Source organism: Columba livia, chromosome 5, assembly GCF_036013475.1.
Source record: "Columba livia isolate bColLiv1 breed racing homer chromosome 5, bColLiv1.pat.W.v2, whole genome shotgun sequence".
Lineage (NCBI taxonomy): Eukaryota > Metazoa > Chordata > Aves > Columbiformes > Columbidae > Columba > Columba livia.
In genome coordinates this window covers 55,380,912-55,407,948 of record NC_088606.1, presented here as the reverse complement: position 1 = coordinate 55,407,948, position 27,037 = coordinate 55,380,912, and the positions used below count along the sequence as shown (strand labels likewise).

General features: G+C 36.4%; 1 protein-coding gene across 17 annotated transcripts in view; it reads right to left on the bottom strand.

Moving 5' to 3' along the window:
- Positions 1 to 3,419: 3,419 nt before the first annotated feature.
- SOX6 (SRY-box transcription factor 6) overlaps positions 3,420 to 27,037 on the bottom strand; it is a 384,531-nt gene continuing 360,913 nt past the window's right edge. For 13 of the 17 annotated variants that reach the window (XM_065066134.1, XM_065066139.1, XM_065066137.1 and 10 more), the window contains 3 exons: positions 19,291 to 19,524; positions 16,587 to 16,803; positions 3,420 to 8,827 (listed from right to left, as the gene is read on the bottom strand). In XM_065066134.1, the coding sequence (XP_064922206.1) occupies positions 8,524 to 8,827; positions 16,587 to 16,803; positions 19,291 to 19,524 (755 nt within the window). In that variant the 3' untranslated portion in view covers positions 3,420 to 8,523. The remainder of the gene's footprint in view (positions 8,828 to 16,586; positions 16,804 to 19,290; positions 19,525 to 27,037) is intronic. The other 4 variants (XM_065066142.1, XM_065066140.1, XM_065066127.1 and 1 more) reach the window with 1 other exon arrangement.

Here is a 27,037-nt window from a genome sequence, read left to right as displayed (position 1 = left end):
TGAGCGGCAGGAGAGCCTCAGTCGTCATCTTGGTTGTGCTCGTCACTCATTTGGTGTGACAGAAGTGGCTTGGTTTCTGGTGTAGGTGGTCCTTCCTGTGATGGCTGGAATAACAACAGTAACTTAGGAGGCCAAGAGGCTTATTTCTTACTCATCCAGCACTGTGCTAGCTTTCCCTTGCAGTAACCCGATGCATACACTGTATGATGAGTAAAATTTCAGAAGGCTAAGGTGGCCATTTAGAGTGATAACAAGGCTAGTGCAGGGGAGCCAGCACAACCGAGTTGGTCAGAGGTTGTCCTCCAGGGAAGGAAACCAGGTGGTGCCTGTGCATGGCCACCCATCAGTCCTGGGCATGCTACTCTTCTCGGCACCAGGATCAACATATGTGCTGCTCCGCAGCCTCCAACACACTACGTTCCCCAGAAGACAGTTGTGTGTGTGGAGACAGCACCCTGTCCTCTGTGGTTTGACATCTAGAGGTGTCAAATAAGCATTTTCTCTCTTACTGCTGCAGGAAGCAAAGATTTTTTGTATGCCTTTCCTCAGCCTGCTTTTCCTTGCACTGATGTAACAACTGCCACAATCAGTGTTTTGAGATTATTACACACAGCTGCAGATTCCAGCAAGAAAAGGAGACAAATCATGTGGCAAGAGTTGTGTGTGGGGAAGAAAGAAAAAAGCTAAAATTTGGATGGCATAAGTTGACTTAAGTGGAACAATATGAAAATACAGCAGCAGAACATTAGGCCCCATTTCAGATGTATCATATGAAAGTAAAATTCAGGCCCAATGACATGGTGCTTCATCTCCAGGTGCCTTTAACCTCAGTAGCTTAAGTTGGACTGACAGTGATCTAGTACCTAGCTCTTTTTTTCAAACTTATGGTATGGCCATTGCAACATTTTGTCGAACTGTTGTAGTTTCAGACTTTTTGCTGCCTTCTCCTCAAGACCACTTTAGTGTTGCAGTTTAAGTAATTAGTTGATTGCTTACCAGAAGCCAAAACTTAAATTGCACAATTCAATATTTATGTATTTATCCATTATAACATGTTGGTCAGCAACTTCATTACATCCACTTTTGACCCTGAAGTATTTAAAGACATAGATTCATAATGCAGTATGTCATTTTTAATAATTTCACGTATGATGCTCTCTCCAGGGAAGTAAGGATTCTTTCGCACTTAGATGTTTCAGGGTGGTTTGTGCAATAACTAAAACTAGGCTGAAATCTGATGTAATGCACAATCAAAATGTCCTGTTACATTACAGTACAGTACACTTCAATGTAATTTATTCTTTTCCTAGGAGAACCATAACTAATTACTGAGTCAAAAGCCAATCATAATACACAAATAGCAGCAGTTTACAGACATGGCAATATGGTAACTATAGGGTTTTTTGTTGTCAGCTTTGGTTAGTTTAATGTTATATGCAGTGGAAAAGGGGAAGGCAAAGAAAGAAGAAACATGAGAACCGTTTTGTCTCATTTCTACTCAATAAAAAATCCTTCTGAGATTATGTTGCTACCAACAGCACTTCCTGCTTACAAAATTGACAATACCCAGTGAATATTATCAAATTAGGTCGGTTATCATGCATGTCTTCTACAGCATATGGTGTTAATGGATTTCAGAGGTTGATACATGCCTGTGTAGAGTGGAAAGGCATGGAAAAAGCCTAAGAACTGGAAGATTCAGCTGGTAAATTTAAAGAAAGCCAGCTAAACAGGCCTAGCTGCGTCTTCCTGCCCAATCAACTCATCGCGGTCAGTCTTTAATGCTAACTACAAGGGAATAACAAGGGATACATAGAAGAAGTCACACACACATCTCATAAAACAAAATTTATCTTTAATTTGTAAGTGTCAACAGCAGTACAAAAGATGGAGTGATGGTGAATAGATTAAGGGTAGAGAGGACAGTCTTGAGGTAAATGAGCATAAATAGGCAGTCTTATAGACACTCCCCTGAGGGGTCTAAACCCCTATCATGGCATATACTGTATCACCCAAGGATGACATGTTTAACATATCAGGAAAGCACCTTGTGCAAAAAAAAAAAGAAAAAAAAAAGAAAAAAAAAAAAAGAAAAAATTCCCCCCCACCCAAAACATGTAGGTAAGGTGCCAACATACACCAGAACATACTGTATATGGACAGTGTCTTTCAATTTTGTCTTTTCCATTAATAACTGAGGCAGAGGAGGAGAAGACTCTTAAAAGTACCACTGAAAGATTATTTAATATTTAATTTACCTCACGTCAATACTGCACAACAAAATCCAAGAAGTCTGTTTATGCAATGAAGCAGAGCTAAGAATAACTATGCTCTTTTTTAAACTGAGAACAGATTTTTTTTTCTTAAATCAGTATCCTTAGCAAACTTTTTCCTTTTTTTTTTCTTTTTTTTCTTTTTTTTTTTTTTACTTTATCAAGAGGAGAGTGTGAGATGTGATGGCAACCTTTAAGTTCATTTAAAAACTTTACACTGGACTGTACAAGATTTTTTTGATAAACTATTTACATTTTCAGACTTTAAAACATATTCAAAGCAGCAATAGACACTAGTTTTTCCTCTAAACGCCCAAATAATTACCGGCCATGGGCCCAGGTAGGTACCTGCATCGTATATAGAATTTCTACAAAGAAAACCTGCCCATTAAGTTAGCCAGTGGGTGTCCAACAAGCAGCCCTCGCCATTAAGAGCTGCACCCACAGTGTTGCTATAGGAATCAAAGCATAGTACCTTGACAAGAGAGTCTCAGTTGTCCCAACAGCTCTACACAAACTTTACAATTCGAAACAGCAGCTAGCATGTCAGTCCAGCATGTCAGTGAATTGTGCTGATTAAATTAACATAGAGTACAATCTCACAATATACATCACAAACAAATTACAATGTCAGGAAATAAGAGTTACAGTAAGATAAGTTATGTAGTAACAGCTTATAAGCTTGTCTTAATGTAATAAAAAAAATTTTTACATGGGAAATACAATAATGAATGAACATAAATGCTAAGCATTCTAATTTGCTACAAGCTGAAGAAGGGTACAAGAAAAAAACATTGCTTTCTAGAAAGCAAAACACAAATGACAAAAGAAGACAAACGGAGAATGCACACTAGCAGGTCTGCAATGTGCAGCATACAAACAGTTAAATATTTGCACATTCCCCATACTCCAAGAGCACCAAGGACCTCACTTGTGGTTTTTAGAAAGCGGAAATTACAAAGCAAGCCATGTCACTAAGTTGCTTTATAGCTTTCATATTGCCATAAATACCAATTTGATAAGTTTTCCTTTAGCCCAGTTCACCCCACTCCACCCCCTTTTTACCCAACGTGTGAAATCTCAGAATACTTCTTTGTCACCATTTCCAATAAATCTGGTAGTTAAAAAAAGGGCAATGGATTAAAATGAAATATATTTGCATATACTTTTTTCCTTCTGTAGCAGGACAATACAGCATATCAAAAATGTGGTTTGATCTGAGAAAAATCACAGATATTAATGGGTTATATGAAAAAAAGGTTTGGGGGGAAGTTTTTTTTTAAAGGAAAAAGAGTGTTTTGTAAAAGATCAAATGAGGTCATATAGTATTATTCTTTTAAAAGAACATGCTTAAGTGCCAACTTGAATCTTGAAAAAGCATGCAAAACACCAACGGCCCAAGCCCATCCATTAACTTCTCCTAAAAACATGAAGAATTCTATCATACATTCTACTGGCGGCATCTCCAGTGCAGTTGTTTGCACCGTGGCCCTGGCTCAGCAAAGTTTGCCCCGCTTAACGCCAACACTTTCCTGGTCCTCGTGACCACCATGGAAGTCCTAACATGTTCAGTATTAAGCAGGTAGATAAATGTTTTGCTGGGGGAGGATGGGGGTGTTAATCTTGTAGTATGTTTTGCTAGGAAATGATTTTGAAATGCCACGCCTTTGATATGACCAAGAAACAAAACCAGAAAGTCAACCCAGAGAAAGGACTGTGGTTAGGTTGCATTGGGAGGTGGTTGTGTTTGTACTCAAAGCAGGAACTGCCCGCAGCTGACTGCTGCACACCTTGCACAGGTTATTGTGTTTATTGTGATTAATGCTGCTGTTTGGTTTGCATTCCCATCTCGGAGCAATCCCATCTTTTGCCGTCCCCCTGCTCATGCTGCACCTGAGTACGCTGATTTAGGAGCACACTGCGATCCCACGTATTCTCAGCAGACAGTTTCGCAAGCCAAATGGTAATGCTCAAACATACAGGCAGACCAGAATTGGGCCACTTCATCAGAGTAATTTCTCCATGTAAACCTGAACCCTGGAAAGCATTTCTGTTTCCATTAAGTCTTTTATCTTCCATTTTTATGAAATATGAAGTGAACTATTCTAGCTGGTATCACACTGGTTTGGGAGTGTTCTTCTCTTGAAAATAAGTACTCTATGATTTTCCAAAAAGAAAATATATGGTATCTGTTAATTAAATAAACTGTCTGTTCACAGAGAAAATATTATTACTCTATTTTTGCATTACCTGAATGGAGTTGTTTTTTTTTTGAGTCAGAGTTATTAAGGGTGACTCAAACACAATGCTTATAAAACAACTCCACGAGTCCTCTTAGTGTATTCTGTGAACAATTTCCCTTGGTGTTATAGCCTAACATGACAATAACATGATTTAATGAATGTAGAAAATAAAGGTTTGATATTGTTAAGTCCTGATTGCATTGGAAGGGCCATCTTCGTCATTATAATCTTTCCAGGGATATGCTTTTGACTTCCAAATGTCATTCTTATTAAGAAGTGAAGTATCACATCAGTTTTACTTGGATTCAGAAGACTGTGTTTCCTATCAAATGCATCAGAAATTGGGTATGTTTAAATTATCGACTTTCTAAAAAAGAAGGAAGTATTCTGTGTTTGTGGAATATGCTATTAAAAATCAGTGAGAGCACAAGTGAGGCATCTTGCTGTCCCAGCTACAGGTCCACAATACTGCGCTCACACTGCGAGTGTAAATTCAGCATCTACATGAGGTACAGTGACTTGTCAGCATTTAATATGGACCAACATACACTGATATAGAACAAAAGTAAATACATAACTTATACTTCACTAAGTATCCATGAACAAAAAATAAATTCTATTTCCTATGTTATATTTACACAATTTAAAAAAATTCTAAAATGAGATGGTAAATTCATTAAAAACTTTGTTTTGAGCTCCGATTAATAAAGTAAAAATGTTGGGTTTTTATCCTTATGATTGTCCTTCCTTGTTTTCTACTGACATTTTAGAGCCAATGTCGGCTAATAAATAGAATAAAATGCTCATATGCACAATTCAGATTCAAATATGTTCCTCCCACTCCCCAGCCAATAAATGCAAGTTTTACCAGCTGGCGATTCCTGAACAGCCAGTCATTTTCAAGAATGTGGCTTTAACATACAGAGCATCAGCACTGAGGCAGGGCTGGAGCTAAAACAAAGTGTTCATACATACATGTATTTTGCATAAATAAATGAAATAACAAGACATAAAAATGACTCAAATCCGGCAACTGTGAGGCAGGCCCACACGAGTCGAAACAGATGACTTTTGTTCATGTAGTTTTCGTACAACAGTTTCACATTAGTCAGAAGTGATAAAAAATACCATTTATATCCAGTGCTTATAACACTTACGAAACAACATCTGTGAGTGTGTGTTTTTTTGTACTACACGCAAAATCAAGTTTCAGTCCTAAAGAACAGTCCTTTGTTCTCCACAAGCCTGCAGAATATTATTTTGGCATGGTCATAAAATTTTAAAAAATTAACCAACTAATCTAAATGTTTGCCTTTGTGCAAAAAAAAAATAATAATTACATAAAATACAATGCTAACAATACAGCATTCTACCTATGCAACAAAAAAACCAGCAAAAAAAAAAGAGAGCAAGAGAGAAAGTGATATGGGGGGAGGGAGAGATACTGCTAACTGGAGAATTATGTAAGACATTAATAAATAGTCATTTGTTTTTTTTAGGAAATAATGTTATCCTCCCCCCAATCCAAGCTGAATGTATTAAAACCAGTTCAAATTCCCAAGCAATCATAAGAACAAAAAACACTTTCTATCAGTACCTTAGCCAGCTTAAAGAGGGCGCTCACCAGCTAATGACACAGCATATGCCTTTAAAGTCTTGGCTAGACCAGTTTATTGCTTATTAGACGTGGACTCAGAACACATTTAAATAAATATTAAAAATATAGCATTTTGCTCCAAATTACAAAATGGTCAGAGAAATTTGACCATTGTGTTTCTATGCCATTATCTTTATAAATTGTCCTGTAAATTGAACAATCTTCTTTGTCTTGGGGTTTGTTCTTGCACATTTCAATGTGATTCCTACAGTGGCAACAATGGCTATCTCTGCTCCAACAGGTATTAGTGGGGCTATGAGAAAAATGGCTGCTCCTGGTACAGCATCTTGTCATTGCACCTCACACGAATCTCTGCAAGACAGGTTGCCAGCAGGAGGACAGCCAGCATTAACACTGTACTGCTGTCATTGTCTGGGTCCTACACGAAGTCGTTCAGCTTGTAGGAAGATTCCCACAGACTTCAACAGGAGCTGCTCTAGGCCCACTCATGCCTCTCAGCCTGAGGCTGAATTTATCACCAATGTGCTGAAGACATCCAATTCAAAACAAAAGCTGAGGGGATGGAGAAGCTTCAGCACACGTATGCACCAGGCCCATTGGATCTGCATATATATGCAGTGATGTACTTGTGAACGGGAGTGGAGTGTGAGGGAAAAGAAGAAAGGCAATTTCTTCTCTGGCTCTGAAATTTAATAAAATTACAATCTTTGAATATCTGTATCCTGTATATCTTCCAGAATTTTCACTAGCAATAGCAATAGTTTCTAGAAGTAATACAAATTAAAAAATTAGTTTCTATAACATCTTATATCCAAAGATCCCGAAGCACTTGATAAGCATTCATCAAGATCTGGCTGAGATTCCCACATGACTACTATTCAATAAATATTTTTTGATGCACCATTTTCCCAGCTTTGCAAGGGAAAAATTGGTATGGCCTTCCCTCCCCCACTAGGAGTCTCACATATAAATCACTGCATAAATACTTAGGGTAGCAAACAGTTCTTTCAGGTGACAACAGGAACATGATGTTCAGAGCTGTGATTCACTGCAGGATTCTACAGGCCCTAAAAATTCATCATGGTGGACTGTACATGCAGTTTGGATTTTACATCTGCCTTTGCTGTCTTAAATATAGAGGTTTATAACTATAAACACATTTTTTAGGAATATTTGTACTGTATGTACATATGAGTACTCTATTTTGCATTACATAGAGCAGAGTGTTTCCAAGTGCTCCTTGAACATACAGTGTTACAGCAACAACTGAATTTCTCATTCATACATGTCATGTTCATTTTAGTAGCAGGTGCACTTTTATTTTCATATACCTGTGTAATTTAGGGAAGGAGAAAGAAGCGGCTCTTTAAAATATCAGTAAGGAATTGTAAGTGTAATGCCACCAACAGTACTTTTAAAAATAAATATTAAGTATTTGGACCCTTGACATTCTGGAATGAATAAATTATTTAAGAGAAAATGTGTTAAGACTGAATGCAAGGGTTAAAAGCAGAGGGGTAGAGAATGTAATCAGAGGTGGCCTCACACTGCTAAGACAGGCCTGTCCATAGCTGGTGATCGCTCTTTTGTGCTTACTTAAAATTTCACACTAATGGCACATCAAGAGGCAAAAGCAATTGGGCACATGCACTATGGCAACCATGTTCACTACTTAAGAATATCCTGTCTCCAGATTCCTGAGTACTTTACCATATTCTGGAAAAAATTAGGTTTTATATATAATTTTTTTAAGATGCCAAAGGATTGTCTAAGACTTTACAGTGTCTCCTTTAAGACTTTTTTTTTAAGTGTTAAGATTCAAAAGTTACGAAAAGTTTGGCACATCAGAAGTTCAGCTATACATATGGAAAAAAGGGAATTCAGAGACTATTTTTTAAAGACAAGCTATGATGCACAGATGTGCACACTTGTGGACTTGTTCTGTTTCACAATATGAAATCTGCAGTTTTTGTTTTCTAAAATAATCCAGAATAAAAACACATTCACAACCTGTAGGCTGGCACAGCATACCTGAGTGAGAATGTAGAACCCCCATCTAAAACAGTAACTTAAACCTTTATCAGCATCCAAAAGGAGAAAGACAAAAGGTAAGACTTGTAAGACAGCTATTGATTCATATAAGTTTTCAAGTCCTGATGCCTGATATTTAATATATGTCTTCATCTAAATTTAAAAACAAAAACAAAAAACCCAAGTTCATGAAAAATTAGGGAAACAATCTGTCTCACACATTAAGAAACATTTAAGACCATTCTGCTGATGTAACTGTAGGAGCCACACATGCATGCAGGCTCTTTAAGAACTTTTGTTCAAAAGAAACCCAAAAAAACCCAAATGAGTCTGAGTACTTTAATTCTGTGAACACTCCTCAGTTGGCACTGACTGCCTCATGGGCTTCGTTTTCACTACTATAGTCTGATTTGGGATCATCCTCATAGTCCTCGTACATTTCTATTTCATCCTCTCCATTTATCATTTCATTTCCAGCAAGGCTTCCGCTGTCCGTCTTCATACCATAAGTGCTCTGAATGACGGGGATGCTGGGCTCCGGGCTGGCAGAGGTGCTCGAGCAATCTGATGTCATCTGAGGTGATGGCGTGGTAGTCGCCATGGTAATAGCACCAGGATACACAACCCCCGTTCCCGTGGTGATTGGAATTTGAGGCTGTTGTCTGGAAGGAAAAACAAGAGGGGAATGTGATTTCCTGTGGTCAGAGGAGGGAAAACCTTCTGCAAGCCCAAATGAAAGAAAAGCTAGTGGTTTCCTAGAAAGGCGCCATGTGTTCCTCTGGAGTTCACAGTCTGGTCCTGTACAGAACCGGTTCATCTTATCTCCCAACAAGGATGACTGGAGAGTAAACAGTTTAGTGACTACCAGACATTGATTCTTTTGTGTATTGCATGTGTTTATTTAAACCATACTGCGAACCAGAATTTGGACGGAGATCATCAAAAGGCTTCGGGCACCTGCGTGATGCCCAGCTGCCAGTGCAGACATCATGTATGCAAAATCTAAATCCTCCAAACTCCTGACAAGAGCTTCTGTTAAAGAGTGAACCTCAAGATTACCTGCAAGCACCTAAATGGGCAGACAGGTGACTAAGAAACATTGTCCAACTGCAAGTGTGTAAATCACTATTTAAGTGCTAAGACACTCCTGCATCACTTAGAAATACTTCTGGTACTTTTTTGCTGTTTTTTTTTAATTTTTATTTAAATCCATGATCAGAATGTCATTTGTTCTTCAGGAGCTAATACTTTTTTTAAGTTCTTTTTTTCTATGGTAACAGACAATCTACAGAAATTAAGACTTCCCTCCTGAGGACCCAACGTCAGATCTGATTTATTCTGACAATGCAAACATATGTGAGGACTCAATTAAGGGTGCACTACCTCTACTTTTGATACATCTTAGCTTCTGATGTCTAACTTTGCACTATGCAATGTTGTGTTTTTCATGGGTGTGTGAATTTAAGCATACTGGAGCAATACCACACTTCAACAAAAATCAGCTTATGTCACTGCCAGTCAAGCAATTCAATACAAGCTTTACTGTAAGCACGTACATAGTTGTACTAAGTGATGCAATGTCTCTTCTTACGGTGATATACATTTATTCAAATGCTGAGTAAATATCATGTTGCTGACCCATTCCACGGTCAAGCCCTTATTGGCTACAAATTAATTAAATCTACTTCTTACATTTGGGTTAATTAATGAATAACATACTTTCTATACTAAAACAGTCATACAAATATCCTGATATTATTTCTGGATCATCATCTTTAGTAAAGCTAATAGAAAAAGAAGGGATGTAACTTGTCTGAAGGAAAAGATTCTTCATTGTACCTTAGGTGCAATACTTAATACACTCCACTGCCAGAAACACCCAAGTGCCCTGGAAGATGCTGGTTTAGTACTGCCTAGTTATTGAACACACTAGCCTATTTGCATAACATATTTACAGAACCATATATTTCAATGTATTTCAAATCTTCTTTAGAGCAATATTGACCAAGTATTAGAGAAATATTGTATAATTTTAGCAGGAGAAACAGCGTCAGATGAGTTTGGATAGTCTAAAATACCTATAGCTTCTTGACCACGATGTCATTCTATGCTAAAATTGAGAAAAGGATGTTCCATAAACCAGTTTCTCACAAATTCTTAATCATTGGCTAAATCAATATACAAAATTATGTAAAACTTATTTATAAGACCCTAAATGTTGAGTCTTTTTTGTTCATTGATCAATACTATTTTTGAAAAATATCACACTACAGACTTACTGGTAAACGAAAGTGCTTCAGGTTTGAGAATCAATGCAGAGAGCCAAATCATGAACATTCTGTCTAAGATAATAGTAAAATAATATGCATTACTGTCATTGCTGGTGCTGCTAGCCTGACTCTCAGAGCCTCTGCACAGCTTTAGACATTCAAACATCTGTTGTACAAGTATGGTACACCTGGCTAGCAGCAAGCAAAAGCATTGCAGTAATTCATTTGACACAGTCATTATACTCCTGTTTGCAAATGATGATTTGCAGACGGTTTACAAACAGCTAGGGATTTTTCACTAAATTTTCACTTTTTAAATGGTCTGATAAATGTTCTGTGAAAGCAATTTTCAGCCAATGTATTTGCTTGCAAGTGGTTTTCTGCAAACATCTTTCAATACTTTATCCATAAAATTGAACACCTACCTCACATGGGAACATTTCTGTTTTAGGCTTGCATGTTGTCAGGAGTATAAACTATTACTGTTAAAAACTCAAATGTACCTCCCCCACAACTTTTAGACACAGAAAATGTTCACATTTATGACTGTTTCCACAAAGCAAAGGAAAAAGAAACCCACACATTGTCAGCTGCAAAATTCTACACTGTTGTCACCAGGCCATACGCAATTCTCTCTAATCTGCCCATCTAATAACGAATGGTACTAGTCTTTTTCTAATATTTCTTAGAATAAAAATTCACAAAACAAAGCATCCTCAATCATTCACCAAAGAACATCACAATATTAATGCCAAACATGTTTTGAGAACAGTTGTTTTTACAACTCTTCTAGTAAGAGTTGTAAAATCTACTCAAAGAATGATTGAGTGCAAGCTGTTCTTTTGTTATAGACGACAGTAAGGACCAGAACCGTAGTAACCACCTCTGCCTCTCCCCCAAAAAATTTTGCACTTTTTTAGAAAAAATTGCCATAAACAGCAAAAAGGAAAATATATCTGTTTAGGACGGGGCTGTGAGGTGTCCGGATAAAGTGACGGTTGTCAGTGTTAGGCCCTGAAGGACAGACCAAGTTAAGAAATTCAGATATTCTTTCAAGTGCTTATCAAGTCAGCAAAACACTTTTGCATATCTGCATTTCAATGAGACAGGGTATAGTTGTCCAAGTACGAACCATTTCAAAGTATAAAGGAAGCAGGTCATTTGAGCATAATGAAGCAGAATTTCCAGAGATAACTTTTACTCGAGGATGCACCAAATGGATGACAAGTTAGAGAATGTATCTAACTGGTAAAGAACTTCACCGGTGTAACAGAAAAGTTAAAGGCTTGCTGAATTTGTCATTCCTAGATGCAGTTCTTTTTCACATGTTAAACAAAAATCAGACATGGTGTGCATGCCTGCTGCTGGGTGAGCAATAACTGTGAGCTTTAGATTACCTGTATCTTGCCATGGGCCTGTAAACCTGTGGTAACTGTACAGTCTAAATGGGACGTGTCTCAAATTGCTACCCATTTGCTAGCAAAAATTTGCTAGCACTTAAACATGGGCACCCACACACCCACAGTAAATGGACACCTACCTCTCACTTGAACCCTGTTATTATTAATATTTAGAGCTGATCAGGTTGTTGCTGTAAATTCAGCTCAAGTTGCTCCATTACATCCCAGGAAGCCTTATTTTAAGATATCACGAACTATATGGATGGCATATGTTACTGGAGATAAGTGTTATCATTTTCTAAGTAATTAAATTGTATAGGATGGAGAGGAAGAGCATTTATTTAAATTCTAACCACTCTCACTGAAAGGAAGAGTTGGAGTTTCTAACCTATGACTCTTGCCATTATGGTTTCTTTCATTTGTAGTTCTTAAAGACATTAATGTTAATGGTATTTTTTTATAATATTAAATTCCACATATTCAATCCTTGTCTCTAGCTAGAGTTTTGCCCATCATTGGACCTTGCAGTGAGGAGATAAAAACATACTTTACTGCAAGCTACAGGTTACAATTCAGCTCAGTTGCACATGGTTAAAGCAGGGATTATTTTTGTCTGGTTAAGATTTCCAGAACCCAGCATTAATCTTCCTATCCAGTTCTGTGAGGAACAGTGATGCATGGCTACGTACTCTGGCTTCAAACCGCTCCTGTCTCCACCATCTCTGCCAAATAAATCCTTATGTGGCCGGTTACGACAGGTCACTTGCCTCTCTGCTCTGCCAGCATTGCTTAACATGTCTGTCCAGTCCGGGGCCAACGATTTGGCCCAAAATAGTTAAGTAAACATCAAAAAGGAGGTAACATGAAAAATCTTAAGCAAACTGACCTGCTCACAAGTTTGTGGCATTAATATTCTTCGGATTTTCCTGGAGAATGTTCCACTTTTGACTTTTGCAAAACTAGCTAAACATTTAAATTGGCAAATTACGATTGTTTTCTGATCCCTTCCCAACTATTTTCTGACAGCTCTTTAAAGGACTGAAGCAAAATCGATTGCATTAAGGAAAATGCTTATATGTTACACACCCCTGGAACTTACATTCCCCTAAGGAATGAAATAACAGTAAATCTCACAAAAGCATCCATTGTGTACTTACTTTAAATTCAAGCTACAGGAGTATAATATTACAGCCTTGTTCAAAACTGTAGTCTAGTAACATTCAGACTATGTGTGTACAGTAGTTATAAACACTATAAAGGGTTTATTCTAAACATCTTACACTGGTAAAACACACAAAAAAAGTTACTGCTTACATCATTTTGCAGAGAAATGTATATATCATATGCTTGTATTTAGAGTGTATTAGACTGTAAAAATGACTGAGAATTGAATTATTTTTGTAAGACAAGGCAACAAAAGACAGACTCTTCGCTTAAAATGTCTGAATTTATGGTTTATATATGATCCATTTGTTAGTTCGCATTTATTTATGCATTACAAAGAAGTACTATTGAAGATAAATTGTAGATCACTTGAAGTTCTTTCACTGAAGTTATCATTCAGAATTTCCCATTAATAATTTTATTATTAAAAATAACTCAATTATTTTTAAGACAGATTCAGCTTCCAGTAGATTAAAACCAGCAATTTTTTAATGTCCTCTGCATTAAACATGAATTATTTCTGTAAATTATCTGCCTCATTTGAAACAAAATTCATACCTGTAAGGATGCAACAGAAGGCCTATGCACATTTCAAATTCCATTCTGTTCTTTAAAATACTTGCCAGTTCCTAGATGTTTGTGCTGGTCTATCACATATATAACACTTTCTCAAAACCTGAATTTCCTGCCCAATTTATTCCAAGAAATTTTCACTGTTGTGTATTTTTTTGATAGCTTTTCTTCAAAAATCAGAACAGAACCTGGCCGTCCATTAGCTTATTCATCTTTTATTTTAAAGCCTGGCTAGTTTGTATATCGAGATTCTCTAAACAACCTTTGTGTGTCTTACCAATGTTTACCAAAGAATGTGGCTCACTGGAGTAAGCAGTATGACCTTTTTGCATTTTAAAAGTTCAAGCAGTGTAAAACTCTGTCTGCTTTTGTGGTGGGGGGGGTTTCAGTTGTATACAAGGCAGGATTATTCTATGCTGGCCAATGGCTCACCTAGGGGCATGTGATAGGAGCCCGTCCTTACTCGATTGCTTAAGCAATAAATGTACATTTAGTATAAGAGGATTCCAAACACAAATATGAAATAATAAATTTTTTATTGCTATTTATACTTTGCTCTAGTCACCTGTTTTGAAAGTCTGCCTTTCTCTTCATATCTCCTATTTATCTTTTCATCCTGTTAGGATATTTTTTTGCCATTTTGGCATACGCGTTCCCTACTTAATCGGTATGGTCTTTAAAAACAATAAGAAAAAAACAGTAGGACTTCAAGCAGTATGAAGCACTGGGCATATTTCATTGGAGTCTGTTTTGTACTTTTTTTGCTCTGTCTTACACTGAAATATTTACTTTAAACAGAGAGTATATTCCATCCTAAAAAACACATTTGTCTCCTATTTAATTCTGAAAAGGAAACTGATCTCAACTCTCACATCTACAGTTCTGAAGGACAGTTTATGCTGTTCGTTCCATCAAAACAGTGGAAAAATGATGGGTGAACAAGGTCAGTTAGGAAAACTGTTTCAGCTGATGTTTTATGTGATATTTATGTTAAACACAAGGAAGAGTAAGTTTAAAAAGTTAATGGGCTCAATTGCTGTGTTTCACTTCATGATAATCTGATTTGGATTAAATGTTGGGGTTTATTACTCAGTAAACTATTCTGCTGAAATAAATAATGCCAGGTTTAATGTTTCAATTCAGGAAACTGTCCTTGTCTGTTTTTTTCACCTTTTTTACTTGATCTCTTCCAAGAATTTCGTTTTAATTTTTTCTTTAGGGAAAAAGGGAATTTGGGGCAACAGTGAGAAGTCACAGAAAATAATGAAATAAATTTTTAAAATCACAGCCTGTGGATCTCACTTCGTCTTTATTGAACACATTCATTAGACTTCATACCCGCTTTTTCATCATTTGCATAACTAAGAGTAATTGTTTCTGGCAAAGTACACCGCATCATTATATAAGTGCACAAAGGTAATTTACTCTTACTTTAAAACTTCTTCAACATGAATAGAGTATGGTGAAATGGCTTTAACATAAATATGAACTAGAACCAGTCCATTCAAAAAAATTGTGACATTCTTGTTGTCTTTGCAACGAGACCATTTGATATATGAGAAAGATGTTACATTTTGGTTCCACCAGCAGTTTAATTTTGAATAGCTTTTGTTATATATATATTTATTTTATCACAATATCACTCTTTAAGTAGACACTTTTAGAAGTTTCTTAAATCCATCTTCCATATTCACCTCCATATTTAGCCACCACTTCCAATGTGTAAAATGCTCCTGCTTAATGGTCTTTTGAATTAGCAAACAATTCTCAAATTGTCCAGTCTGTCAATCTGCTTTGGAAGACATAAGCTAGAGTTTCATTCCCTCAATCTCAATATACTTGGCAATGTATAAATTCAAATTTCTATTTAGAGTCCTATGTACAATTTTGATGGAAGCCTATTAGTAAACAATTTCCCTCATAATGAAGAACAAAAAACAATGTCAAAACTATGGACGGGAAGGCTATTTCAAGATATCAAACCCACTTCTATTTACTGGTTGAAGAAAGAGCCCACATTGTTGCATGCTGTACCACAAAATAATTGACTGCAACAGGAGTTCTGCATCCCAAGCCAAAAATGAGGGCACATAATCGACGTCAAGGTCAATTATCTGGTAGTGAAGTACCCAACAAAAGGAGACTATTGTGATTAGAGAAATAAGCAGAACATTGTGAATTTGGAAAGGCTGGCACTGGAGATAGCTTTTAAATTCTCTGTAAACCACCAGAAACATTGTGTTAGTGCACTGAACATCACAGATTAATTCATGAAAAAAGAGGAGAGAAATCAGTTATGGTGCAGTTGTTTCACTGGACTTTGGTTGTCTTTAGCCTTTCATAGTGCTGCTTTCTCTGCTGAAGACTAGAGGAAATACTGTTAAAAAAACAGACATTGTTTTTAAAACTGTGCCAGGATCTTTTTGAGCCATATATTTCAAGTTGTAAATCTACCCCGTCTATCTATGCACTACTTGAGATACACTTCCTAAAACATCTATTTTTTTTAAGTATTTTTTCCACAGTTCTATATATAACAAAATTCCTAACAGCCTCATGATATGATATTATTCATGTGTGTTCCTAATGGAACTTCTATTATTCCTCTTCGTTTTCCCTTTTCCCCACTCTCCTGACTCCTTATTCCACACAGGAATAATCTTTTGTGCTTTCTCTTTGTTATTGTTTTAATTTAGGAAATGATCCTGGAGTTGTTACTAACCCAGAAGGGATTAGCTTACTAATAACTCACAAAAGACATGATGTAAACCTTTCAGGCTAATGGGAAACAACTTCTTTTGACTTTAAAGCATTCCATAATAAGTCTCATAATCAGCATTCAGTGGCAAGCTGATAGCTCTATATTCCATGATATATCTTATTTTTTAATAAGGTTTTACAGGTTCAGATCTTTACCTTCTAAATAACATTAGTCAGTGACTTAAACTGATAAGTCTATTTGTTTTTGAACAGCACGCTCTGTCTTTGAAAACAATTACAACAATAGTACTCACCCTACGGTAAAAAACTGCCTCATCTCCTGCCTTCGAGACCTCATCAGTTGTTTGTATTCACCAATACGCAATTTCTTTCCATCAACAATGCAGGTACGTTTTGGTCGAGGTTTGTATTTATAATTAGGGTACTTTTCTAGGTGGATTTTACTTAGCCGTGCCTGCTCTTCATAATAAGGTTGTTTCTCTTGATTTGACATGGACTTCCAGCGAGATCCTGTTAACACAAAACATTAGTGAGTGCTCAAGTAAAGCAGGTTTAGATTTACACAGAAGCATTTCAACATGACTTTTTGTTAGAATAAACACATTTTAAATAATTTAATTAAATAAACTGATTTGAATTTACATCAGCCAGCACATATATTGGGATGCACAACCAGAGACACCTTAAAAGAAGCTTGACTTTCAGATACTTCTGCAGACCAAACATAGATAAATGTCTATTAATAGGTGCACTCCAAATCAATAGCTGCTTCTCAAAATCTCTGCCTCATGCTGCTAAACAGACATTTTATTTATTTTTTTTACAATATGAGCATTAATCTGTGAATAATTCTATACCTTTGTAATACCACACACAGTGTTACGGTTAAGTAAGGTCTACAACCGTGCTTTTCTTGTTATAAGCTTAACAGATTGCCTAGGGATACATGCTTCTTTTACAGTTTTATCTGGTTTTTCAGTCCTACTAATAGATATTAATACCTTGCTATGAAGGAGGAAAAAAATAACAAAACCTTATAGATTTAACAAAATTATGAAAAATCCCTTGCTGTCTGGTTGCCTTAAATTTACTGATCTTCTGATATAAGCTTGGCATAATATTGGCGCCTTACCATATTTTAAATCCTGTTATGCATATTACCTTCCAACCAGATGTAATAAATGCACAGAACTGCACTGAGAAAGTTACATTTAGCAAACTTATATTAAAAAAAAAAAAAAAAAAGAAGAAGACAACCAGAAAGCACATTGTAATTATATACACAACTTCAGGTACTGTAAACTCTCATTGGAAGCTGCACCAATAAAAAAGTTAAAAAATTAACAAAGTGTACACAGGAAGAGGAAAAAGTATTCAGATCTCTTGTATTGTTTATAAGGACCTATCTAAACACTTGAATAGAGAAGGGATTTTTTTTTTCCAGGGGCTAAAAATTGCAGAAAATAGCTTTTTGGTGTCTTTCAGATGAATAAAACTATTACAGCTGTGGTAAACGTGGGTGGAAGCTATTCTTTTACCAAGATTTTTCATAGATCAACAAATGGAAAAGTTGTATAAATATTATCCATAGCCAGCAATACTCTGTGTCAGATCTAATATATCAGTCTCTTTTTTCATTGTCCCAGAAAAGTTGCACAGATATATAGACATAGACTTATTTGTGGCAGAGCAGATACTGACAGGTTAATTCCATGGTTAACAAACACCCAATTGCTGGCACTTCTGAAATATTTATGCTGGAAGTTTACATTTTAATGAATACAGTTACTATGCTCCTAATAGTTTTTTCACAGAATGCACACAAATAATATAGAATCCCTACAGCTGCCAACAGTGAAACAGTGCAGGTCTTATACAAAACTGAAAGGCTATTCATATAACTTACTTAGATGGTAGACAAAAATATGAGAAGTACTAAGTAAGATTTTGGAAGTTTTAGGACAAAGTAACGTTTATTTCTGTGTATTCTTGCCTCTGATTGAACTAACATGCAACAAACTTTGGTAAGAACATATTTGAACTCCAAGTTTACAATAAAATGAATACAGAGGAAACATGATTTTTACTTTTATTTATTACGAGGTACATTTGGAATCTGTCTTTCACTTCAAAGACTCAGGAGCAAATATGGGTTTTAACATTTCAACACTCATTCTCACGTATGTTTCTAATTCTCCGGAGGGGTCTTAACAAGCAAATCAAAATTTCTCAAAAATGAGCCAATTTATTTCAACAGTGGCAAAATATAATCCATGGTATATTCCCTGATCATCCCAATCAATACAAATTAAATATTAACTATGGTGTCTTTTAACAAAGCAGTATTTTAATTGTATGATACTAGTGGCTCCTTAGCTTTTTGAATATTGTAACATTTTGAATCAATGATCATTTTGCATGTGAAAAGATATGCACGTACAGGTCTTTTGAACTATGCCAGGTTTTTTTCTTTGATACTGCACTGTCTGACATAAACCTTTGATTTTGATTTTGTACTTTATTATTTTTTTTCTCAGTAATTACTCCACCAAGTATAATTTTGCATTCAGGTGATTTGTAGTTCAGGTGATTTCTAATAGGATCTTGCAATTAGACCTTTTATCAGGATACACTCTTGCAACAGATTTCACAAAACATTCCTTTTGAAGCACATTGTGAACTCTGCTGTTGGAAGGGACAGAAAATGAAAGGGAAGGGAATGAAAATGAAAACAATCTGTGAGTCTTCATTTGTTTAAGTTGCAGTAATTCCAATGTCAGTGAACATCTCCTGAACAAAATATGTCTTAGAATTAGGGAAGTTGCACATCCAAGAAGGAAGTAACTAGCCTGTGTCACCAATATAAATAACCTCATCTTTCCACAGCTCCAAAAATAACTAACCTCTGCCAATTGCCACTACTATAGCAAAGCCTTCTATGCCTCCCTCAGTTTTGGTTCAATGACAGTCACAATTTGTTCATTGCCTTGCACTTACCTAGGATTTTGCTAATGTTGGAGTTGTGCATGTCAGGGAAGGCCTGAAGAATTTTTCGACGCTCATCCTTTGCCCAAACCATGAAAGCATTCATTGGTCGTTTGATGTGCGGTTCGCTACTGGCTCGGCCTCGCGAATCCCGGTAGACTCGAGCTTCAGCCACAGTGGCACCTCCTGTTGGCCAACAATAATACTGCTGTAGTTTAGCTGCAGAGCCATTCATTGCTTTACTTCCTGTAATGTCAGGGCAGGAAGAAACAAGATGGATGCAAAACATTATTAGGTGGATTATGCAAGTGTGTTCAGTGCTGTGCTTATTATAGCCTCATTCTCTCTTCTCTCTCTCTTTTTGCTGCCAGATCTATGAGAGAGAGGGACAGAAAGGATATCCAGTGATTTCCATGTAATGGGTCAGGCTCACCCAGCTGAAGGCATCAACACTGGAGTGAGGAGACTGGTATTTCTTCAGTTAAGGTATGGAGATTTGAAAAAGCTTCCATTTGAGACTTTAATGTAGCATACATGTTCTGAATGCTCAACAAAACTCACATAAAAGTTACCCTTGAGAATAAAAACTGATGTAGACCTGTTCACATAAGTAGTTTACAATGACTTTGCTGCTTGAGCAGTGAAGCATGTGCCAAACATTTCATAAAATAGATTATATAGTACACCAGGTACATGCTGCTAGTTGTATGGGTCTGATTACATTTGAAGCTGAACATTTTAAAGTTGCATCTGCTTTAGCTGAATTCTAGATGTGTCTTAGAGCATTCAGTCACATGTATGTAATAAAACTGTCTGCCTTCAACAGGTACACACACAGTGTCCTGGAGCTTCTGGAATGGAAGACTCCAGCTTCTCCATGTCTGCTGGGCTTTAATGTGCCTCAGCGTCCTGTCATTACCCACCATCAAGTCAACTTGTACATGCTAAACTTAACCAGATTTTTTAATGCATCCAGCCCTGCTTCTTGACCACAAACAGCAAAGCTTCATGGGGGTTTAGAGTTCATGGAACTGAGTATGAGGCGTATAACTAGCTAATACAGGAGACAGAGATAACCAAGCCTAGATAAGGCATGCTTTTACCAGAAAAACATTTGCAATTGTGACGATAACATATGTTTTTAGGTTTACACCTTAGCTATAAAAGAAAGGCAAATAGTGTTTACAGTGGGAGAGTGACATACTTAGTCTTATGCCTCATCAAATTGTTCATATAATTCAACACCTTGAAAACGCAAGGTACGTGACAACAAATTAGAACAGCAACAAGATTCTTTTTTTGTAAACTCTAACAGCTCCCGGCACAGATTTACCTGACAAAAATCAGAAGATTAGTTCTTTACACTAAGTAAACGACTGCAGATTTACTGATTTCAGTAACTGATTCACAATATTTTAATTGTGCAAAAACTAAGTTTCCTAATTTAGTGTGAAAACACAACGATAGGTATACCGTTTTAAAAATTCTATGTAGGAAATACATTTACATGAAAAAAGTCCTAACACAGAGGATGCATAACTAATACACTACCTTTTTGCCAACAGGTCCACAGTACATTAATTTCATTTAAAACGCACTGACCATACAGGATAAATTGATTTTGCTTTATATGGTGTTGACAGCCATGTTTATTGTGCAGTGAAATGTAGTGTAGTTTCAAGCTGACTATATCCATCAACGCGGGGCAATATGCTGACTACTGGGCCAGATGAAGACATACATTACCCTGAAAGCAAAACACTCATTCGTATACAGCAGTGTCTTCTCCTGAGGATCACCACGGTAATTTATGATGCCTCCAATGCCATTAGTTTACAATTGACACCAATTTGGCAATTTGTATACTAACGTGTGCACATAAAAGAAGACAGGTTTGTGGCAAATGTGAGAGGCAAAACTATTTTAATACTATTCTAAGTTAAGTACCATGCTACAGGTGTTCAGCTTTTACAGGAGGCTGCAACTGCAGTCAGATTTATTGCAAAAAGGAACAGTAGTTTTGCTGAGGGACCTGCATGTAGGACCAATTTAGAGGTGTGTGTGGTTAGTGAGGTACTGTGCATTGTTGCAGAAGGCTTGGAATATGCATATCAAAGATACGGTTCTTTGAGAGACGATATGTTTATTGTGAAACTATAATAAGTTACATAGTAAGTCAATGCTGAAACATTTATTGAGACAAACAGCTATATAAGTTGAGAAGAATCAAATATATCAAGTAATGGTTGTTCCATGTTTTAAAATACTGCTATAAATTTTGTAACCAGTATCTGGGCAATTAGGAAATCGGTGACAAATTTTAAAAAAATAAATTATTATTTATGAAAAAGTTGTCATTTATTATTCAGCTACTCTACTCGCAGTAAAAAAGTCATATTTGAATCCACATTATGATTTTGCATCTTTTACTTTCCCAAATATACTTATTCATTACGCCTAAGGAGTTTGTCTTTAACCCTTTCTAACACAATTTTGGCCTGACCTTTCAATCCTAATGCAGGCAAAGTGTACATTTACTGTTACCAAGATAATAGGCTGGCTTTTTAATCTGGATAGAATTTTGATAGGAAACCAATCAATCAATCAATGAATCAAACAAACAAAAACCCCCACACCATAAATGATCTATTTTTCAGAGAAAGGTTATATTACTTAGAGTAATAAATTACAACCATCCCAAGGAGGCCAAGAAGTTCTGGCTGTATCTGCTGTAAGCAAGTCCATACTTGAAGGATTTGAAAAAGCAGCCAAGGAGTTGATGTTCTTTGTGCTTGATCTCTGGGGGAATATTTGCAAGTGGACCCGTAGGCCATCACAAAAGCATCTGCAAAATGAATTTCTGCAAATAACTGAAGTAATATAATCTCCATGTTCTTCTAACTATCTCAGAACTACAGAATTATTTTCAGCATATAAAGCATTACACGAAAATACTTCTGTTAGTATGTAGTTCAACATGGGGAGCAAGAAAGTCTCAGTACCTTTTTGACTTAGAAATGAGGCACCAATGGTATAAAAAGCACAGATGCTCAGTGAGTTCTTCCAAGTTGAAACACATAAGAACAAGCTTTCAAACTGGTTGTTCTTAGGTATTTAATCCTGCCAATCAGATATTTAGACAGTATTATGCCTTATATAAACAATTTCAACAGGTTTTACAAAGTATGTATTTTTTTCTCAAGTGACAACTATAGTACTGACAGAGGCAGAAATGCCTGGAATTTTAAGAAATATAGAAAACTGCAGAGAAGTAGATGTTTTGCTTCTTGCTGAAAATATTTTCAGGAAAGTCTAATAGATAATAAACCCCTAAAAAACAAATTAAATAAAAATGTACTACTAATGAAAGGTGAGAAGAATGGAGGAAGTTGTTAATTGTCTCTCTATGGCAACTAATGTTCTATCTCCTAGTTACTGTTAATGCTGCAATCACAGGAGGAGGTTTCGATTTTCAGAATTTAGAGCTTGGTCAGAATTTAAAATTATTGCAAAAGCAATACAATTTGGCTGCCCTAATGGCTTAGTTGGCAAAGACGTCTATACTTCAGCCTAAAGGCTGGGGCTGTCCTCAAAGTGATGCTTCCAACTTGTGAGGCTGTGTACTGCCTCACTCCCTAGATGCTTTACATTTGCCCAACTTGTCATGACTTTCATGATTTAAAACTAAAACATTAGAAGAGAATGGTCACTTTTTGTGGATACATCACAGGCAACTCCTCTGAGGAAGCTGGATTCCAGACTAGACTCCATGGACAATACTGGGTCAAAGAACACCACAGAATATATCTAAAAATGTTATAGCTTCATTAAAGTAATTTCAAACAATATTTTTGTTCCAGAAGAGACTGATTGCTCTCTAATGACAGCGCAGGGGAAGAAGAACCCCTGTTCTTTAGAAATAGAAAAGAATCTGATCATCAACAGGAAAGATAAACATTTTCCTGTGAATTAAATGTTAAGAAACATAGTTATGAGTGTTCCATTGTTTGTTTATTTATTTACCTTTGCCTTTATCTGAGTTTCTCATCTTTTAAAATGACAAGATTTTTAGGACAGGCACCATCTCTTAACATTCTCTCTGAAATTTTGGCCACATTAAGGTTAACCCTATTGTCTTTAATGAGATGTGTTTTTTCCTTCCATTTTATACATCATCTACCACAACAAAACCTCAGAGTGAGCCTTTACATGTTGCCAGAACACAAATAATAATAAACAGGACAGAAAGGAGCAAAAAAAGGCTGAGAAAAAACGATGAAGAAAGAAAGACAAAAGAAGTGACAGCAAAAACAAAGAGATTTTTATCGGTGACTCTTGTTATTCCTTAATTACTCTTCACACTCTGGCCATTGACTCATGTTTGAAGTAATATATTTCCTTTGACTCTCTCAAGATAACGAATCTTTGTCTAGCCTAGAGAATATGCAGCATACCAATTTCCATAGACATAGACCAAGATAGGATTTATAGAAATTTATAGACAATCTTTCTAGGTTCCTAGTGTAAAAGTGACTGGTTAGTAGCAAAGTTCCTATTATCAGTTATTCCTTAAGCTGAGATAACATTTTTGGCTACTTTGGAAAAGACTGACTGCAACCTCCGAAATATCTGGCCCTGGCTGTGGTAATACAACTAGCACGGCTAGCAGCTTGCATTACAGAGACCAGAACCTAATGAACATGCAAACAGGAGTCATTCTTTTACTACTAGAGGTGGGTTACTCATAAATGTGCAAACGCCATAAAAACAGGGAGCATGAAAATACAGCTTGGCAGTCCCCTTTCTGGCTCTTAGCCTGTGGACAGACAAATGCAGCCTTTATGAAAGGTATAGCAATATTTCAGATCAAATAGAAAAACAAAAATCTGGAAATGATAGAATGACAAAAGAAGCTTCAGAAAGTTTAGAATACAAGAATAATCACCTATTTTGAGTTACTAAGTTCAATAATCAATTTTGGAGAAAGTTACAAAAGTTACTACTTCACTGTAATCTAAGAGATTTGTAGCAGTGTTAGTCTAACGTTCATCTATTTTGTCCCTTGCCTGCATCTTACTTCTTCATCCCTTTCCACATTCATAAGACTTTTTTATTCTTTCTTAACAGCAAGAGAGGTAAAACAAATGGGTATCTCATGAACTATTGTCATTACTGGCACGTCTTGTCATCACCAGGCAAAACTAACATGCACTTGGAAACACAACTCGCTCTGGAACGGGGATGCCTGTAGTCACACAGTGGCACAAACGCTCTGCAGGGGAGTGTGTGTTTGTCAAGCTGCTTTCATTCCAAATGCTAAACAAATATTATTCAGCTGGGATTTCAGGGCCTAACATTTCTTACAGGCTGCATGTCAGTGAATGGAAAGAGGGTAAAACTGAGAAAGACGCGAGTGATTCATGAAATACTGGAATAATTAAATGGGCTCTGAAGTATTTCATCTGCAAGGGTTCTGAAATGTGCTAAGTAAATACTAAGAGGTGGGAATATACTGTAGCACAGGTTAGCTACATCCATGCAACACTCAGTTATGATAAGGCTTCTATTTTTCCTCTTAAGAGACTCCATTCTCTTCAAAACATCAACAAGAAGAATAAAAAGGGAATTCCCTAAGGTCAGCTCTGAGGAAACATAAACCTCTAATTCAATAACTCTGCTACTGCACTGAAAAAGGCCTTATTATTGCAACATCCATATGGAGTCAATTGGACATTAATGACTAATCAATCCCTCCCCTTTCTATTCTACTTCTAGTGTCACAAGCCATGTTTAGATTAGCCCATTTCCTGCTTAGGATTGCTCAAGATGTCTTTTGTTCTTTCAGGGCTGGCCTGATGGAGGCAGCTTAAACAAACACACGACCCAAGTGGTGCAGGAGTTATATACTGCCATATGTGAATGAACAAAGGGGCCATACTAAAGCCTTTTGTGGTATTTGTTAATGTTTTTCATCTGAGTTTAAAAAGACCTAATGACTTTGTGGTGAGCTGATGCATGTGGCTCGTGGCTTTGCAAAATGAAGGAAATTCTAGCCAGTTATATAGCAGCATATATTTTCCAAAGTGCCTTGTTTTCAGTTTTGGTGGCAGTAAGTTTACTTTTTTTGTACATTTGGTTTACATATGCAAGCAAAATTCTTAATCTCAATTAAAACACAGCACCAGTTTTCACAGCAATCCTCATAACATGCGTATGTCTTTCCCTGTTTGAAAGGCTAGAGCTAAAATTAATAGTGAAATATCTTCTGTGTGAAATCAAATCAACTGTTCTCAGTTCTATTAGTGGTAGCAGTTCACTCACCAATTGTTAGTTGGGGTCATATTAAATACTGAAACATTTCTAAATAAGCTATTAGCACATCCATACTCCACAGCCAGCCATGCCCAAATCTACATTATTTAAATGAATTAAAACTGCTAAATGCAGCTACTCTACTGATGGCTTACACAAACAGTTTGGATTTCCTGACCACATTTTATGGCAAAATTAACCTTCATGGAAATTTGGCATGCAATGCAGCTAAAACAATACAATGGTCTTTTTACATTACATGGAATATTAACTGAATTAATTAGCACTTGTGGGCCTGACTTAAGCCCTCACTGGCCTACATATTCCCACTTGTGCTGTAACTAACATAAGAGCACGAGAAGTTATTCTGTGAAGATCCATGAAATATCTACATAGAAACTGGGACGAAGCAACAGCCTCTACTATAAATTTGGGGAGGTATTTAAGTGTCATAAGATTTTTCAATCATGTGCTACTTGCACATTTCAAGACCATTCACAGATAATTAATTAAATGCTAGCAACCGCATTCTGACACAGATATTACTGATAGAAAAAATGTGAAACATATTGAAGTTGAAAGTTATTCAGACTAAGTAATGACACCAGAAGTAAGGGATTGCCAGTCATCGAGTCTAACTATAATCACCATTCCCACAAACACTATTGTTGTTTCTCTTTGATATTTCATTTCATACTCAAATGAGGAAAGCAGAGGCCCACAGAAAGGAAAACCATGGGCAAAACACCCCAGCCCAAGAGAAATATTACTAATAATTATTGGTAGTTATCTGACAAGATCTATCAATCCTGCAGATTGTCTTGTTTGTTTGTGTTTCAAGGAAAACTGTTATTCTAACAGATGAGCAATTATTGTTACTGTATTAATCACATTCAAGGTCAAAACAATACAGAGAGGAATATACTGATCTATTCAACAGAAAAGTGCTTCCTTAAGACTAACAGCTTTATTGCCAGTGGAGCTGTTACTCACATAACTTCAAATTTCTCCTGACCTGACAGTGTCACCTAGAAGAACATCCAGAAAACATGATACTGATTTAAAACACAGGGATTAATTCTTCAGTCAGCCCTAACCATTTGCTTTCTTTGTTGTTGTTTTTGTTTGTTTGTTTTAATCCTGCCTGAACAAGGGCCATAGGACATGATCCATGCAATATTTCAGTCAACGCTTTGTTTGGTTTTAAGATGGAGAAATGACAGACAGGAATTCATCACAGAGAAAAAAAGCAGCCTGACTTCATATTTGATGGGATGTATTGTTCAAGGTGTGGCTGAACACTGTTAATGAACAACTTTGCTTTCTCCTATGTAGCAAACCAATGAATTTTAAAAGCTTAAGTACAATGTGGTTTAACAACACGAGAGATGTTTATAAAACCACCTCCCTCAAATTCTGTGATATTAATGACATGCAGAATACTTTG